The 16,280-nt window shown below is 43.7% G+C and overlaps 2 protein-coding genes across 2 annotated transcripts in view; both read right to left on the reverse strand.

Annotated features, from left to right (window-relative positions):
• Nucleotides 1–16,280, reverse strand: part of LOC143416884 (uncharacterized) — a 463,686-nt gene that overhangs the window by 115,394 nt on the left and 332,012 nt on the right. The gene's annotated exons all lie outside the window — the stretch shown is intronic.
• LOC112432448 (protein AF-9) lies at nt 5,241–9,190 on the reverse strand. The gene is made up of 5 exons (XM_024801008.2): nt 9,086–9,190; nt 8,184–8,280; nt 8,010–8,072; nt 7,796–7,867; nt 5,241–7,428 (listed from the first exon to the last, which is right to left on the reverse strand). Exons 1-5 carry the CDS (start codon nt 9,169–9,171, stop codon nt 7,306–7,308), a joined length of 441 nt encoding a protein of 146 aa, XP_024656776.1. The 5' UTR covers nt 9,172–9,190; the 3' UTR covers nt 5,241–7,305.

Consider the following 16,280-nt stretch of genomic DNA (forward strand, 5'->3'; position numbering starts at 1 on the left):
ACAAGAAGACAGCCGCATGGTACAATGGTGTTTGCTAGTTCACCTTATGTGCATTAATGTAATAACGTGGTTAGCCTACTCAATGTACATTACACACGAACAACATTAAGCTACTCATGCAGAGAAGAACACCTGCTGCTGCATCATCATCCTCATCATTTCTGCTACACTGGCAGGGCTAGGGGCCAGGACTCTGCTCTTCTTTAGAGAGCCGGCTCTTTCTGCTCGGCTCACTAAAAAGAGCCGGCTCTTTCGGCTCCCAACTGGCTCTTCAGGTTGTTTTGTTGCTTTAATTAATTTATTATTAAAATCATGCACAAAAGGAATTTCTAATGTAAAAAAAGTGGTTACGTACAAACTCCAAAGAGCATGTACAAAGTCCAAAACACATTTCTAGCGTTAACTGAACTTCCAAAACAGAGCTATCGAGATCACTTAAATTACACAATTTAAAGCTGTGTTCTGTGGCTGTGATAAGATCCCCCGTGGGCAGTCCTTGGACTGTTTCACTGTGATGTTTTCTTTTGCAGTGGTTTTAGTTTAGCTTCTGTTTACAGTGAGGACAAATGATTATGGTTTTCTTCTTGTGTATGCTCTGTGGAGGATGCACTCAGAAAAATTCATCTGATTCTGTCTCCCTGTTCATCTCTGTCCCTACAAACACACAAACGCAGTCAGGTCAGCCCAAACTTTATAGTCGATGCTCATTACCACAGTATTGTTAAGTAATGCTGCTGCTTCATTTGGGCTGCTAACAGGCTGCAGACATTAGCATGGTGGTAGCTGTGTTGTAAAAATTGTGCTGTTTTTCACATCTTGTGGACTTCTACCTTAATAAAACAGTCAGTTTGAGATTTACCTGGTTTAGTCTGAGTTTGCTGAACTGTAAAAGTAGCTAAAACAAAGCAGAGCCTGCGTTACCTTTGACCTGCTGTACTTACTGTAGCTGTTTTTGGATCAGCTGACTGCTTGTGTCTTTTGCCTCTCGTTTCCAGAAGTGCACAGTTACTTACTGCAAGTAATTCTTCAAATACAACCCCAGTAAATTAAATAAACATATCCGATGTTAGATTTTTATAAAAGCTTGAGAATGGAGTAGAAACTGGCACGCTAAAAAACAAATGCGGCGTTGGACAACACAGACAATGAGGCGGTTTCCAGGAGAGCGGGGACTCTAAGTTTGGTTTTTCTTTCCCTTCCCGCTTCCTTGTTCAGACGCATCATCACACATGACTAATTTATCAGAACAGGCAGCAGCAACACTCACAGTGCCTGTAATCTGTGAGAGATGAGACTGTATTGTCAGCACACTGGTTTTTTTCCCTTATCAGCTTTCTTCTTATTTCCTGTTTTATGGCAGTTTGGCTTTGTCTGCATGTATGACTGTGTGTGCTGCCTCATGCAAACAGGGTGGGCTGCAGGGGTCACGGTTTGCTACACAGCGTAGCTCCATCAAGACGAACAAAGCAAAGAAGGAGCAGTGCCAAGACCGCTGAAATCAAAGACCAGGTTCAGGACTGGGCTTTGTTCCAAGAGGCTGGGTCCGTTTTGCTGGTGCAGGGGGTCTGAGTGCTGAAAGAAGTGTCTGGAGCCTTTGTATGCAGCATGTCTCCTCATCCCGCCCCTTTGAAGTCTGCTTGCTTTTGTCCTTTACATAACTTGATTGAATTTTTTGAACAGCTAATTCTTATGGATTTTGTGAGCAAAAGGGTGGGGGAGGGAGGAAGACAGAAATGCCCCCCACCCAGAATTCCACAGGAGAGCAACAGGAAGGCCAACATGATTGGCCACAGGGGAAATGACGGACACGAGCGAGCCAAAAGCATAGCATCCATGCACGTGTTTGAATTATGGCAGCTCTTTGCAAATTTGATGACAATGGCTGGGAGGTCGAGGATCCCTCTGCAAACAGAGGCCACGTACACTCTGGTGGTCTTCACTTTGTTGTCAGCTTCCCCGCTGGGAGAAACGGGAATGAGTTGAGGAGGAAAAACTATTCGTGAGCTGGAACCTGATTTTTTTTTTGTGATTTCATTAATTTTGATTATCTTCACTTTGCAGTTATTTCTGTGTGGGTCAATGTGCATATTGTATGTTTGAGGTGAATAAATGCCATAACGTGACACGATCTCAATTCCAAGAAAAGCTGGAACGCTCTAAAATGTAAAACTTCATATTTCCATATTTTATGGACAGTAGAACAAACGTTTCAGCTGAGATCCCTGCATGTGTATTCTGTTCATCTGGATGTTGCATTTTCACTGAGTGACCACATCACTGCTTCAGCCTCAGCTGACTGCAGGTCACATGATGACCAAAACGTGGTCATCATGTGTCTCTCTTCTGGAGAAGAGAGACACGTATGTGAGAATGCTGTTTGTAGATTACAGCTCAGCATTCAATACCATCGTTCCCTCGAAGCTGGACAGGAAACTGCAGGATCTAGGACTGAGCAGCTCCCTCTGCAGCTGGATCCTTAGCTTCCTGTCTGACAGACGCCAAGTAGTCAGACTGGGCAGCATCACCTCATCCCCCATCACACTGAACACTGGTGCTCCACAGGGGTGTGTACTGAGCCCTCTCCTGTACTCACTCTACACCTACGACTGCACAGCCACTAACAGCTCCAACATCATTGTGAAGTTTGCGGACGACACTACAGTGGTGGGTCTTATCACCAACGGTGATGAGACGGCTTACAGGGAGGAGGTCAGCGCCCTGACCCACTGGTGTCAAGACAACCATCTCACCCTCAACGTCGCAAAGACAAAGGAGTTGATAGTGGACTTCCGGAGGTGCAGAGAAGTACACACCCCCATCACCATCAACGGCGCTGCTGTGGAGAGAGTGAGCAGCTTCCGGTTCCTTGGTGTACATCTGGCTGAGGATCTTACGTGGTCAGTACACATAAACAAAACAGTGAAGAAGGCGCAGCAGCGCCTCTTCTTTCTCAGGAGACTGAAAAGATTCGGCATGAGCCCCCGCATCCTCAGGACCTTCTATCACTGTGCCATTGAGAGCATCCTCACTGGATGCATCACCACCTGGTATGGCAACAGCACCGCCTACAACTGCAAAGCTCTCCAGCAAGTAGTGCGGTGCTCTGAACGGATAATTGGAGGTGAGCTTCCCTCCCTCCAAGACATCTACAGGAAGCGGTGCCTGAGGAAAGCGGGGAGGATCATCAAGGACTCCAGTCACCCCAGCCATAAACTGTTCAGACTGCTTCCATCAGGAAGGAGGTTCTGCAGCATCCGGTCCCGAACCAGCAGACTGAGAGACAGCTTTTTCCATCAGGCCATCAGACTGTTGAACACTTCATAGACACCTCAGCTTCACTACTGGAACTTCAACATTATGCACTCCATACTGTACAGTAATGCCACTGTTTTGCACATATTCAACTCTGTATATTTTTATATATTTTATTTTATTATTTTTTTTACTATTTAATTTGTAAAAATGTGTATACACACACACACACACACACACACACACACACACGTAGAAAAACATTTAGTATACACATCCAGAAATGCATACACTATTATATATTGTACATATATTTATTAGTTTCAGGTTGGCCATTCTTGTATTTTGCTCGTTTGTGTTGTTGTGTTTTGCACATCTCTGTTGCTTGTGGGGCTCGCACACAAGAATTTCACTCGCATGTGCTGTGCCAGTGTGCCTGCACATGTGATGTGACAATAAAAGTGATTTGATTTGATTTGAAAACTAAACTAACAGTGGGTCAAAAGCTCTGTTTCATGGTCAGCAGTAGAGATGGCCCTGTCCCAACTTTGAGATGCATCGGTTAATATTTTATTAGCTTAGTTATCCAGCTTAGAGTAATTAACCATTTAACCAAATTGATGATAGTAGCATTCATTGCATCGGTCCTATTAGCACTGCAGTCCTCAAGGAACTGTGTTATTGATGTCGGATATCTTCTTTATCTGCAAGGCTTCATCTCAACGGATTCACGTCACTGAGCCAAAGTCTGATGAGTCTGTATGTGGCTGCTTGAACTTGGTTACTTACAAAGGGTTTGTAAACATGCAGATCGAGCTGCTACTGTGTTCAGTGATAAATCCGCTGTGCTAACATGCTTGTTTGTAAACAATATGTCAAGGAAACTCAAAGAACACTTTTTTAAATGAATTAATATTTATTTTGTTTACAATTTACGATGAAATCAGTCAGTTGCACTTGCTTATGTGTAGAAGTGAAGGAAGTGTGTTTTCCCCAAGAAGCCTGCCTTCACAGCTGCAGGCAGTGATACGAGTGAGGAAGGGCAGATGTGTCATCATGTGCAGAGGTTTGTGTGGAGGTGAGGGTGGGGTTTGGTGGGTGGGCAGCTTTTCACTTCCTTGGCCTTATGCCAGTGTGACAGTCGATGTCTCTGTGTCTCTTCTGCGGGAGGTTATTTTGAAGGTCTCCCAGTTTTATTGGAGGAAGTGTTTGCCGGACCGCTGAAGCGTTCTCCCACCCCTCGGTTCCATTCTTCCTTTGTACCCAGCTCCTCTCCCTCAGCTACATTTTCTCAAGCGAGAATGGCTTAAAGGAGTCTCAGTGGGGACTTTCCCTTTTAGTTTAAAAAAGCAACACAAAACCCTCGTGGCTCGTAATGAAGCCTTTATCGTGTCCACCAGAGATAATGCTGTTTAAATAAATGATTACAATAGCAGTAGCAATGGTAGCATGAAGGGGAGACTACAATGATCCTAGCACATGCTTCCACTATGCTGTGCAGATGAGCTCATTTAGAACATCAGCAGAAACATGGCACCTCCATCCCCGGGATGAAACATCCCGCTGTTTCCTGCAACACCCAAGATGATCGTCCAAGACGTCTTATCCACAAAGCAGTTGGAAAACCTGACGAGGGGTGGGGGGTGTTAATGTCCATCTAAGAGATCAGCCCACTGTGGGTGGGCACTCCACCCTTTTCCTGCTGAGGACCATGGCCTCAGATTCAGTTATGGAAGTAAATACAGAAGGTACCAATCCTCCAGCTGCAGGAACATGAAGGCAGTCCAAAAAACCCAAAACTACTTTTGCTTGTTTAGCTTGTAGGAAACGAGGGAACTGATTTTACCAGCCTGGGTCTCCAGGCTCTGAGTACATCACTACAGTTTAGCAGCTGCACTACTTAAGTTTGTTGTTGGAACAGGCAGGTTAGTTTTAAGGATGCAGAACAGCTACTGTAATCTAAACAGGGGCCTCTGCAGCTGTCAGCCATAACGAAACGCACTGCTTTTAAAGCATCACATCAAAAACCGGTCAGATAATCACATTTTTATTAGTGCTATTAATGAGTTTATATTATTTTAAGGTGTAGTACAGAAGGGTGAAGCTGTCGGCCTGTACTAACAGCCAATAGGGGGCAATCAGTCTATTTTAGCTTCCTTTACGGAGGGCTGTCCTGTGACTGCTTTAACCAGGAAACAACATTTTACATATTTTTAGGCAAAGACATCGACTTTGGGGGTAACGATGGTCACAGAATCGTGGAGTAAGTCTGCTTGAACCAAAGGCAGGGCTTTGTATGCATCATTCACATTAACTTAATATAAGCAGTGAATAAAGATGAGATGAATCATTTAACTGTGGATTTCCCACTTCAGGGAGCTGTGCAGCAGTTTTAACATGCTACCACTAGGTGGAGCTAAAAGCTGATATTTTGAACTAATGATCAGAGGCTGCTGTAAGATGCACACAGCAAACATTTTGGGCCTGACACCACAATTTGTGCACAGTGTACACAGCTACTTCAGACGCACATACAAAAACCAGCTCATCCACATGTGTGCGATCTGCACATCATACAGAACATTTATAGTTCATTCAATCCTCAAAATACGAAATCATCCTCATCAGACTGTCACGTGTCCCTGTGGCGACTCCAAGAAAGGCCTCGTCTCACGCTGAGCTTTGATTTAACAGGTGAAACACATCCACACCTCAGAGTACCTGTTAACGGTTCCTCCTGCAGGTTTTGGGTCGGTTGTATGACTCCACGTGTTAGTGGATCTTTGTCTACAAACATCCTAAACCAACTGAACCCATGATCTGTGCTTAGGCAGGCGATCAGAAGCAAAAGCTTAGTGGGCAGGACCTCCTGAGAGGCAGCTCTCCTGTACCAAAGATGAGTGCTCAGCACAGGCGAGCAGCCATTCATGCCCTGCTGTTTAAACAACATTAAACAGGTTTTTAAAGCAGCCGACATGAGTTCATCTGGTATTTAAAGCTGGTAAAATGAGTTCACTTTGTAGAGCCGAGTAACAGGACCACAGTAAGATTAAAAAACAATGTCGATCATTTTGAGAATAAAGTCAAAAATCTTTTTAGAGAAAAACACTGAAATGTGGCGATTACAGTCGTTTTAAGTGCCACAGCTGCACTGTGAGCTGGTGAAATGCTTCAGGATCAGGTTTAGTCGCAATAACTAATCTGCACATTTCCACTTTATTCTCAGAAGGACCTTTATGTTAATGTGCTCCCTACACTCCTATGTAGGAAGGACACTTTCAGCAGGAGACAAGGCCAAAGATTTTTGTAAAGCTCCAGTGGATTCAAAGTTCAGAGTTTGCATAAAGGTGGCTTTAATAAAGACACACTTACAAATGAAGTTTTTTTAAAGCTTTAACTCCAGAACAAACTGGAGAAACTTCTCAACTTTTAGTTTTCAGACGACGGCGCTCTCAACTCAGCACGCTCGCCGTGATGTGTCACTTTGTATCCAGACCTCCTGCTGGATTCTTCTTCATATTTCACACGTCTTTGCAAACTGTGAGGTCGCACACAACAAAACAGAACAACAGAGATGCATCTGTGCGGACGCTGTTTGATCCCAGGGAAATGAATGAATCGGATATCTGATCGGAGACCGAAGCAGAGTAGTGTTACTGGTCAGACTTGCGCCTTATAGAGCTCTTCAAAGTCCTGTTTCACTTTTTTCCACCCAACACACACGCACACACACCTGCAAATTAAATTTAATAAATAAGACGTACAATGTTGTAAGGCAAAGTTGATCATGCACTTGTCACGATAAACAACAACATACATGGCAGCAGAATCACTCCCACCCACCAACCCTTCATATCAAGCTTTCAGATTGTTGCCTGCTGACATCCTGATCTCGTACATCTACCCCCGATTTCTGCAGCAGGGTGAACTCTTTGTTCGGGGGAGTCGAAGCAGCAGGCTGGACCCACTGTGAGGTTTAGACACGCCAACTACAGCTGGAACTGATACAGGACGAGTCAGAGGCTCGGATCCAGCACCCAACTGCTATGTGCCTCAGGACGTCCCGAGATAGCTCTGCAGCTTCCTTACTGTACTTCTGTCCAAAGAGCAAAGGTCAAAGTCAAACGTAGTGTTTGTAATGTGGAAGTGTCCGGTCTCTTCAATCAGGTTTACAATCTGCAAGACAGACAGTGAGAGTGGTGGGCACAGGCTGGGTCAAAGTAAAGTCTGCAACTATTAACTATTGTTATACATTACTACTTCATCATTATTATTTCGTCTAAGGTCTAATATTTATTTTAAACAAGCAGATTTCTTTATGCAGTCATCTGCTGCAGGCACAGCACGCTCTCAGCTGGCCAATCAGAAGAGAGCTTCGACCTGCGCTAACGTGTTTCCTCAACTGGTCGATTTAAACCGTGTGAATAAAATCTGAGATCTGAAAATCACTGAATTCAGTTTTTACATCTGACACGGATCCCAAACTTTGTAGAAGTGGGTTTGCGTCTGATGGACGTATCGGACACTGCTGACATCAGCTCACCTGTTGCAGTATGTGACCTTCTCTTAGTGTCATTAGTCTTTTATGCAGCTCCACCAGCTCATCCAGGTAAACCTGAAAAGCACACAGCAAACACGGCTGTCATGATGTAGCAGTGGCTGATGGTAACAAACCCCAAGACATAACAACACTTTCTATATTTCAGAATATTTACTAGTCTACTCCACATCTAAAAACCAAAGACACTCGTTCTCACCTTATCACACTCCATGCTTTTGTCTTGCTTGCTCTGCTTGGTGGGACTTTTTACTTCCACTATCTGACAGACAGAAGAGCAAAGAGTCACCCAGGGTCACGCACACACCTGGATACTGTGGCTTTCAATCATGCTGATCTAAGACATAAGCCAGTATATTACTGATATGATTACCTGGTTATTAGTAGACTTTAATAAGGGCGGGGCCTCACTGCACGACAGCGGGGAATGGGAGGAGCTGTCACTTCTGCTGCCATCACTTAAACTAATCCTAAGTATGAAGTCACAAAAAACAAAGACATTAAAACTGTTGTCTCAGCTGTTAGCTAAAAACCGCTAACAATGAAAAATCCCCCATGAGCAGCATGTGAGAGAGTGGGGACGAAGGACGGTCTTTAACAGGAAGATGACTCTCGCAGAATCAGTGTCAGGGAGGGGCCTGCTAGATCAGGGGTGTCCAACTCCAGGCCTCGAGGGCCGGTGTCCTGCAGGTTTTAGATCTCACCCTGGGTCAACACACCTGAATCACATGATTAGTTCATTACCAGGCCTCTGAGAGCATCAAGACATCATGAGGAGGTCATTTATCCATTTGAATCAGCTGTGTTGGATCAAGGACACATCTAAAACCTGCAGGACACCGGCCCTCGAGGCCTGGAATTGCCCACCCCTGGCATAGATGATAGAAAACCGGTCAACTGTTGGAGACGGAGACGATCTGGTTAAGTTATGCTTTTTGGCCAAGGTTGACGGCACGCCTCCACCAACAGGATGGTGGAGAGAGTTGGAAAGAGCTTACATGAAATACTTGAAAAGTTAGTAAAAGGCACGTTGAAAGAACCTTTAGAAACTGTCCCAAGCAATTTTAACCAAGATTTAAATAGCGGCTCTTCATCATTTTACAGGTTTGTTGTTAAAGGCTGGCTCTACTGCACAAACATGTGAGATACAAAGTAGCCCTCATAATAGCAATATCCTGGTTAGAAGGAATTCATTACCAATGTCTGCACACAGCTCTATGAAACTAAACTAGTGTGCGGTTCAGCCATTCGAAAAGCTGCCCTCGGGCTACTAACCTGTGCTGGTGGTGTGCGAGGTGTGCTGCTCGATCCGTGTCTGAATCCACGTCGTCGTCGTCGTCGTCCGAGTGCAGATCCTGCATCACTGACTGCAGCGGGCCAAGCACTGAGTGGAACAGTTCAATAAAGCCTCAGTCATTGCAGTTTAAACCTCAGGAATACAAGCAGAAAGCTGCAGATTGTGACTAGAGCAGGGCGATATGGCCAAAAATATTTATCACGATATATATTTGAAAATTTGCGATAACGATATAACTGACGATATAATTGATGCGAGACAAAATACAACTCCACAACATTACTAGCGCAAAAAGACAACCTTCCATTTATTTTCACTTAAACAAGAAGCTGGTTTTTATGTACATTAAAGCTTTATAAAAATGGAACAGTGCAAATTAGTGATGGGACGTTCTGTATCGAGGCTTCGGAGCGTGTGTCGAGTAATGGAGGGGGCGTTTCCGCGAAGCGCGTATCGAGGCTTGCTTCATTTATGGGAGGAGCTGAAAATGATGACGTCCGAAGCCTCGCTGCCCGGCTGTACCACGTGACTGGTTCATGAAGCGGTTCGAACTTTGCCGCAAATAATCATTTTCCATACTGCCAGCATAAATATACACAGTATACTGCCATCACTACACTATAGGTGTTTTACACACTCCTTTTGTTGTTGACATTTACAGGCTGTGTGCAAAATGCCACACTCTTCAAATTCATGCCAGCTATTATTTTTACGTCCAGTAGGTGTCCTGCTAGAGCAAATGAAGCTTCATGAAGCTTCGCGTTGGGGTGAACCAATTGGATGAAAAGCTTCAGTGCTTCATGGGGCTTCATCTGCCCATCACTAGTGCAAATGCAAATTCCTTGCTGAAAGTTTAACCAAAAGGCATTTCCAGTAGAAATGGGCTGACATATCCTGAGCATAACCATGTATAATATCCACTGAAGTTAAAAAGAGGTGCTTTGCAACATTAAACTGCAGTGTGCAGTACGTATTTTTCTGACCATAAGGTGCATGGGATTATAAGGCACATTAAGCGAAACAAAGCAGTCAGATAAACCAAACTTTATTAAACTCATTCTTCTTGCTTCCTTCACTTCTGTACCATTGATTCATTAATGTTGAATTCTCTGGCAGCTGCATGTTGTTGCAGTATATTAATGACTAACCTCGTATTGTGGATGGATTATCTCAGCTGTTCTCCTGACTGAAGTTTGGTCCGTTTACAGCATCCTGCCATGCGATTGCATTTGTCTCTAACTATCAGGAACGTTAACTTTTATAAGTGGAAAAGTGTTAGTGTTCGTCCTCCAGCTTCACTGTTTATGTTATGCTAACATAGCTGTGTCGCTAGCGATCACGTAGCACATCATTATATAGCAGCTAGCCCAACTTCAGTAACCCTACAAACGTCACTGCTGTTTAGTTTCCTGTCTTCATTTATGTTGGAAGTGATAGCAGAGCTGTACGTTTGATTTTTTTCAGAAATCTCTGTCAGAACATGCAATATCATGCTTAGGTAACTAGCGAAACTAGCGAGCTAACTTCCGCTAGCTCCCTGCTAACTTCTAACTCCGTTAAATGTAATAAATTTTGTTTTCATGGATGCCTGGAAGTTAAACTTCATAGTTACACCTGGTAAAGCAGCAATGCTGATCGTTTTATTAAAGATGAAAGAATTTAGACAGTTTTTAACTCTCAGTGATGCTGCAGTGTTCGTTTGACCTGAAGCATACAGAGTTTAGGACCCAGATTACTCCCAGATTTAAGAGCATCTTAGTCCGACAAATACGACAATAACGACGGCCGCTTTTTTACAAACCAATTCTGGTTCATCTGATTCACTCAACAATCGGCCATGTGCGTATGAAAACAAAGGCACTGCGCATGCGCGTTTTACTCATATTCTATCGCGATATTTCATTTTCCTATCGTTGCCCAACATTATACCGGTATTACTGTGAACGGTATAATATGGCCCAGCCCTAATTGTGACGTTGGTACTGTAAAGCTCAGCAAATGTGGAGATCTGACTTTCAAAGGGAACACGCACACATCTCGAACTCTACATAGCTGACTTACAGCTCTGGTTTTCAATTGTTCTCATTGCTCAGGAAAACAACATGATTCTTTCATGTTCTTCAATCTCAAAATGATTTCGCAGCCTCTCTTACGACGTCTTCAACTTTCTGAACCGACTCAAAGTAAAAGTTTATAAACCAGGGCTGTGCCCGTTTGTTTACAGGCTCAAAGTGATACTTTAAGAAGATTTGTGGTAATAATGTTTCTGATCATTTACACAAAAAGATATTTTCGGCAGCATTTCTAAGTTTGATTAAATGAAAGGCATCCCATGATTGCTTCCAATGAGCTACTGTCACTGATGACACAGCGCCGTTTGCAGCAGCGTGAAAGTGGCACGGCACTGCAACACAGAATAAGTCAAATGTAGTACAGAAACAGGGTTGGTGTTAGTCGTAGTTTGGCCTGGAAACTTTTGTTAAACAGTAACTAAAGTAACTTAACCTTGTGACTTTTTAGGAACCTGCACAATATTTTCACAATAAAACTGAAGACTCTCTTCTACCTGGGATGTTGGGTCATGAGTTGAGCTTTTTAACCTGCTGCTTTGGTCTTGCACCATGTACTGTATCAGTAACTTTCATCCACTGTTTGCTCTTCCTGTCACATGACGTCCTTCAGCCACACTTGGTGGAGTCATTTGTTTACATTTGGGTCACACACAGCCTGACTGTAGCGCACAGTTTTTTCACCTGAAGGGCTGAAACAGGTTCTTGCATATGTTGCAGAGCACTGTGATTGTTGGAGGTTCCTGAAGTTGCTCCACTGCAGACTGACACATGTGGCTCTCACTCCCAGACATGCCCAGGCTTGTCTCTTAATTACATGCACTAGGGATCATAACCACCTGGTGTTGCTATAGCAATGATATCTCAGTACGACAGTTTTGTATCACGTAAGAATTTGTACCAGTATGATTGCAGACAATATGATATACACAGCTAGTTAATGCTTCCATTTTACAATAATAAAGCTTATGGTTTATATTAGAATATGTAGGAGGGATCACTCTCCTCAGCCTTCCCGGGAAAGTCTGTGCCAGCGGGCTGGGAATGAGAGTTCATCCACTGCAGGAGCACGATGTAGAGTGGCTACATAAGATGCAGGTTCAGGCATACCAGGCAAATTCAAGGTCTGGCTATACCAGCATGGTATAGTACCAAGACTCATTGGCAAGTCCTGCATGGGGCGTTAGGGACTCGGGCCCACCCACTTCCAACAATGGGCAATAGCTGAGCCCTGGCTGAGGAGAGGCATGGTCCGAGCTACTAGTAAGCTAACATAAACTAACCAACCCAGTGACATCACATGCTGATGTCGGTAAACGTGTTATATAAACTTAAACTTTAAGCACTTACTTCTTAAATCGAGCTGCACAGACAGCGTTACCTTTGAGAGCAGGGCTCAGTGGTGTAAATTAGCCTTCATACATGTAGCGTTTCATGTCCACTTTAATGATAACAGCTAATTATCTCAAATCGTGAGCATGTTAAATTCCCACCAAGCAGGTTAACGATTATGGTAACTGTGTAACACTTCAGTTTTCTTTACATTGGAGTTTTGCTGAGTGCTGTGCATTGTTGTGAATGTCAGCTACATGTGTCGTAGTGAGGAAAGAGGTTGTGTGTCTGCCTGTGTGCAGGGGTGCTGCGTGTCAGCTGGAGGCGGTGAAACAACACTGTTCAATATCGATCCTGCTGCTAAGGAGCGTTTAATCCAAACAGTGTAGCAACCTTATGACAACCATACCACAGTCTCTACAGGGCACACAATAAGTGTTAGGCTACCACTGTGTACTTGGTGTTACGCTTGCATGACAACAGACTGTTGGACGCATCATTTTGCTTTCTTTGATTTCTACCAGTGAGTGTGATAAGTTTATGTCAGCTGGACCTAAAGTGATGTTAAAAACACTGTTTAAGCTTCACACTGCCAGACTGAATACTTCCACCTGTGTAACACAACAGTTGGACTCACTATAGTCTCGTCACATCCTGACATCACCCCAGCCCTGTCCTCTGTGCATTGTGGAAAGTGACGATGGGAAAACATTCAGACACTTTGTGCTCACGTTAGTTTTCCTCTCCCAGATTCTCCCAACAAGCAGCTGAAGATCTATTAGGATAATTGTTGTTATCACAGTTAATATTCCAGATTTATCTGATTACATCTCAACACCCCACCACCCACCCCCCTTTGTCCTGTGCTGTTGTTGATTTGTTGAAAAGAAAAGTCATTAACAAGTGAAATTCTTCTACGGTGCTGCTGAGCACACGCATGTGTGCGAGGCAGCTGTTTGCTGGTTTGCTGAATGGCACTGAACACATGTGCCTGTACAGTTTAAATCAACCAGGACCATAATGAACCCTGACTCCCACAGACACTCAGGATCCACCTGCCCAGTAAGTCACCCGCTAACTGCAACTATCAGAGCCCTGACCTTCTGCAGAGACGAGTCACACTGAACACAGCAAGTGTCCCTGCTCTCAGATACAAAACCTGCCTTTAAAAGTTCAGAGTAATGAAATCAGCAGTTCTGATTCTAGAATCTGTAGTCTCACACACATGTGCAGAGCACTTTTGTTGTTTTGGTTCACATCGGTTGATATTCTGCTGCAAACAACTAATGAGAACATTTTCTAAAAGCTTTGAGTGTCCATCAGGATCCTGTAGAAACAGCTTCTGGCTGCAGCTGCTGTGGAGCTCCACAGTAACCGGAAACACGTAACTTCAGTTAAATCGACTTTGACAGCGAAAACTAAATTGCGTTTTTGTTACTATTGATGCTGCTGATAAATAAAAATGGTTTTAAGTGTTTTTTTAACACTCTGGGTTTGTTCAGAAAAATCCCCTAAATTGTTCGTGGCCAAAAGTGACACTTGCTGTTTCGCTGATTTATTATTTTTTTTACAGTACATCGCGTTGTGCGTTCTGATTGCTGTAGACCATTGTCAATCAATCTAATCCAGTGTCTCCTGTACAGGAGCGGTCCCCAATAGGCCCACGGACCGGTCCTGGTCCGTGAGTCTTTTGGTACCGTTCCGCGAGAGTTGATCCTCCGGTGTGAAATGTATGGTTGTAGTTGTGTGTCTTATTTTGTAAGAACTATTTACGCGTTACCATAGCGACCAGAGAGCATTAAAAAGCAGAGAGGAGGATGTCACTGTCATTGTTGTTGGCGCACAGCTCAAGTCACGTTTATTATTATATTTACAAAATACCACAGTTTCTTTTTTTATTCTTTTGTTGTATTTATCCGCGACACCTTAAAGGTCGTTCCCTGAAAATATTGTCTGACATTAAAGTGGTCTGTGGTGCAAAAAGGTTGGGGACTCCTGCTGTACAGTACAGAATGCGTTTAGCTTGTCGAATTTACATAAATCTTCGATCGCTAGCAGTGTAACTCTGAAGTGCTGCACTGTATGTTTGTACGTTTTCTCCCAAACAAACACAACAATGCCGACGAAACGTTTTGCACCCTCAAATGCACCTTTAGGTTTCATTCCATGATACTGGACTTATGTTTCTACGAAGGTTTGAACTCTAAGAGCGTTTAACATGATAGTGATTTATTGATTCTAACCCTAAATCTATCCAGTAATGTCTGCACATATTTTCAGTACTGATTTTAAAGTGTTTTAATCCTTCTGTCACTCAGGGAACCCAATAAGGATTCAAATACTTCAAAAGTCAACCAATGACATTGATGTGTAAGGCTATTTAATAATTATTTATTGTTTATATTTCATTTATTCATTCATTCTTTGCACTGTGATTTAACCCATCTTTGTGTAAAGCAGGGGTGTCAAACTCCAGGCCTTGAGAGCCAGCGTCCTGAAGCTTTTAAATGTATCTCTGCTGCAACACACCTGAATAAAATTATTAGGTCATTAGCATGACTCTACCCTACTCAAGTAAATTTAAATAAATGTAAGTACATACCACCAGGTAGCTCCACTCGTACCCAGTGTAACGGGAAGTGAGAGGGTTAGGTTTTGGCGCTTTGAATGTTCAGTTGTGTGATGCAGCGATTAACGTTTGAGTAAAATATTGGGCTCCCTCGTGTCTTCCCTACATTCCTCCACAATGTACGTTTTTGCAAAAATTTACTTCTAGAAGTACTTTTATTGCACGATGTTCATTCACTCATGAGCTGCTGCAACATGAATCAAATGGCTGAACTGCCACCTTGGCGTGCAGTCAAGTTCTACAGTCTGCTAATGATCTAATAATAAGTATTAATATTCCTCACTCACCTTACTAAATGTTTGTGAACACAGCCAGAAACATTTGCATCACAAACACAGACTAGTGTTTATTAGCAGAAGCTTTTGGGTGGTTGCTCTCAAACCTGTGTACAAGTTTAAGCATTAATGGTCCCTTCACTGATTTCCAGGTATCCAATGTCAGGGCTAACAGATGGATTCAGACGCAGGCAGCGTTCTGGCAAGCAAAGGGTTGACAATTTATTAACACAGAAGGGAAACCACAGTGATGTGTATATACAGTGAATGGGGCAGGGCTTCAGGGCTCCAGGGGAAGGAATCCACACTCGCTCTCCACTCGGCCCAAACTCCGCCACTCCTCTTCTTATGCACACTCGCTTCTCCACAGCCACTCTCGCTCCAATTTCCACTTATGTTGACACACACAGGGATCACAGGTCAGGGTCCGCCACCAGTTCCGGGGAGATCTAAACACAAAGAGTCCAATTAGATCAATACGCCACACAACACTGAGAGAGTTTGTCTTAGGAGAGCTGAGAGCACGAACATGGGAGGTTCAACATTCCAGTGCCGAATACTCCGTGCCGCAGCGTTAAATAGGCAAGGGGGACGCCGCCTGATCAGCAACAGGTGTAGAAATCACCACAGATACGTGGGCCAAGGGTGAGAGCCCACAATGAGCTCCACCCAGGGAAGCAGGAGAGAAAACAAAACAAACCTGTGGCCAACATGAGCGAGCCGGAGAGGCACAGGGACCATGACAGCCAATACCAAGTGCACAAGTTCACCCCAGATGGTTCCTCTTCTCTGTAACTTGGAGGATGTGGAGTAGGCTGTATTTTAATAAAAGACATATCAATCAATCAATCAATCAATCAATAACCAT

This window comes from Maylandia zebra, linkage group LG3 (assembly GCF_041146795.1).
Source record: "Maylandia zebra isolate NMK-2024a linkage group LG3, Mzebra_GT3a, whole genome shotgun sequence".
Taxonomy (NCBI): domain Eukaryota; kingdom Metazoa; phylum Chordata; class Actinopteri; order Cichliformes; family Cichlidae; genus Maylandia; species Maylandia zebra.

Bases quoted from the DNA above. Each gene is read 5' to 3' on its own strand.
- LOC112432448 (XM_024801008.2), bottom strand. From the start codon at position 9,171: ATGCAGGATCTGCACTCGGACGACGACGACGACGACGTGGATTCAGAC. The intron at 8,281-9,085 runs GTTAGTAGCCCG...CTTCATACTTAG, and splicing joins CTCGCACACCACCAGCACAG to GATTAGTTTAAGTGATGGCA. The intron at 7,868-8,009 runs GTGAGAACGAGT...TGTGCTTTTCAG, and splicing joins AAAGCATGGAGTGTGATAAG to GTTTACCTGGATGAGCTGGT.